Raw genomic sequence first — 2203 nt, 5'->3', positions numbered from 1 at the left:
GTAGTAAATATTTTTTTATTTTCTTTTAATTCTAAATTATCTTTTTCATTATTATTATTATTATATTATTTTCTTTTTATTCGACGTGAATTTTTTTTTTTGTGTAAGAACGTAAAGAAAGAAAAAAATGGCTTACGATAGAGCAGAAAGAAAATTGTTAAATATAAATCAATCCGGGGGTCCAAACGTGTCAGCAAATTCATATAACGTGACGTACGGTAATTTGTGTACATGTTACGGTGCTAATTGGGTACCATTTTTATCAAGTTCGACAAGAGATACAAGCATGGTTGAGAATTCATCTCCTGCCCCTAATAAATATTACCCGAAATATAACAAAAAAATAATCGGGGGCACATCATTGAGTAACAAAGCTCCGAGATTTCCAAAAAGCAATGATTTTTACGGACCCCCTTCGACCAAGTACGATCCTTATTTTTTAAAAAGAGATTTGGAAGAGGTTAAAGACAATAGGAGAGTCATAGGTTATTTATATCATTGCAACGTTCCTTTTACTCTCAAAGGTTACGGTCCGACAATACCCAATCTCGATCACGTTGGCTACGATATCGATGAGAACGGCGTAAGTCACGAATGTTGTTATTACGATCCCGACACGACGCTGGGACCCGCTTTTTACAACGTGAGTTATAGTAAATTTTGTTCGTGTTACAAAGGTTGTCAATGGAGTAAATATTCATCGAGAGATCAAAGGGTCAAAGAATTTTCCACTCCCGGAGTGGGCACGTATTGCATAGCATCAAGAGTTAATTCGCAAGAGGAAAAACTCAACGCTTTACGTTGCTGGAGAAAAAAAAATGCACGCAGTTTAAGATATTTGGACTTATTGGAAAGGAAAGCGATATGCGATAATTTTCCAGCACCCAACGAGTACTGTATAAATACAATAAAATGTTATAAAACCGTTAAAAAAACTGTACCGAAAAAATTATGCGTGAAAAAAGAAAAATACGTGGTACCGGATCACAGGACGCCCGGACCAAACGAATACACGGATCCGAGAACGGCTTTGAATTATTTAATCAAACCATCTTGCGTTAAAGAATTGAACGCTTTTTTAACGACCGCTCCACGTTTTCGCACTTATATAAATGATAATCCGAGTCCGAACGCTTACAACATTCCTTCTTTCGTTGACGATATAAAAAAAAAAATTTCACCTTATGCCGTTAGGAAAACGGCTTTCGACACGTCCGTACCGAAAATATTATATTACCTTCCGCCAGATTATAAGCCGTACGTTGCAAAAAAACCTTGTAAATGTTCTTACGTTCCGGCCGAACCGGAAATGCCGGAACCCAAACCGAAACCCACGTCGTCGTTCGCATCTAAAACAAAAAGATTTTCATCGTTTAAATCGGATTACGATGCGTCTTGCGCTTCATACAACGTCACTCCGTCACTCGATTACATTAAAAAAAGTTGCCCGTGTAGAAAAGTGAAATCTTATAAATTTTTAACGACGGAAAAACGTTTTGGAAAAATGACAAATTTTTCCGTCGTCGAAGATAAAAGTTACATAAAAGGACTCATTTACGACAAATCTCATTACAAACCGTGGAAGGAAAACAACACGGGAACGTTTACCAAAAGTCAAAGATTCAAAGAAAAAATAGAAGAACTTCCAGGTCCATTAAATTACACTATACATCCCGTTTACGGCTCATCAATTTATAATAAAACGTATAACGTGACGTTAATGAAGTCGAATAATATGATAACGAGTTATCAAAAATACAAAATGAAATTGAAAAAATCTACGAAACCTTTTTTGATAACTAGTTGTAATAATAATATTAATAATAATAAAAATAATATAAAATCGAAATCCGATCAATCGAAACGTCAATCGATTTTACAACGAATCGATCTGGTATTTGACGATAATCAAAAATAATAATAATTATGATTTAGATAATGATGATGATAATTATATTTTTTTCCCGTTCGTTTTTTCCGTGTTGATTTTTCCAAGTAATCGTCGTTTCCCATATTAATTTTTTTTCTCGACGCGCGTAAAGTTTTTGAAAAAAAAAAAAAAAACGTACCTTTAGAAAATGTCTATCGTGGAACAATTTTTAAAAAATCCACAATTCATTATCAAATCCTTCCTTCTTCTACTGGGAAAAAAAAAACGTACGAATTTTCACTCTTATGACACGACACGGAGTATTCCGAAAAA

The 2203-nt window shown here is 34.3% G+C and overlaps 1 protein-coding gene across 1 annotated transcript; it reads left to right on the top strand.

Annotated features, from left to right (window-relative positions):
* Window positions 1–127: 127 nt before the first annotated feature.
* On the top strand, window positions 128–1918 carry Phum_PHUM057590 (uncharacterized protein; the record flags this gene model as incomplete). The annotated part of the gene is made up of 1 exon (XM_002423374.1): window positions 128–1918. One exon carries the CDS (start codon window positions 128–130, stop codon window positions 1916–1918), a length of 1791 nt encoding a protein of 596 aa, XP_002423419.1.
* Between the last annotated feature and the right edge of the window lie 285 nt (window positions 1919–2203).

This window comes from Pediculus humanus, genomic scaffold, assembly GCF_000006295.1.
Source record: "Pediculus humanus corporis 1103172107405 genomic scaffold, whole genome shotgun sequence".
In the NCBI taxonomy this organism is placed as follows: domain Eukaryota; kingdom Metazoa; phylum Arthropoda; class Insecta; order Psocodea; family Pediculidae; genus Pediculus; species Pediculus humanus.
The sequence above is the reverse complement of the archived record's forward strand: the minus strand, read 5'-3'. Positions and strand labels throughout refer to the sequence as shown.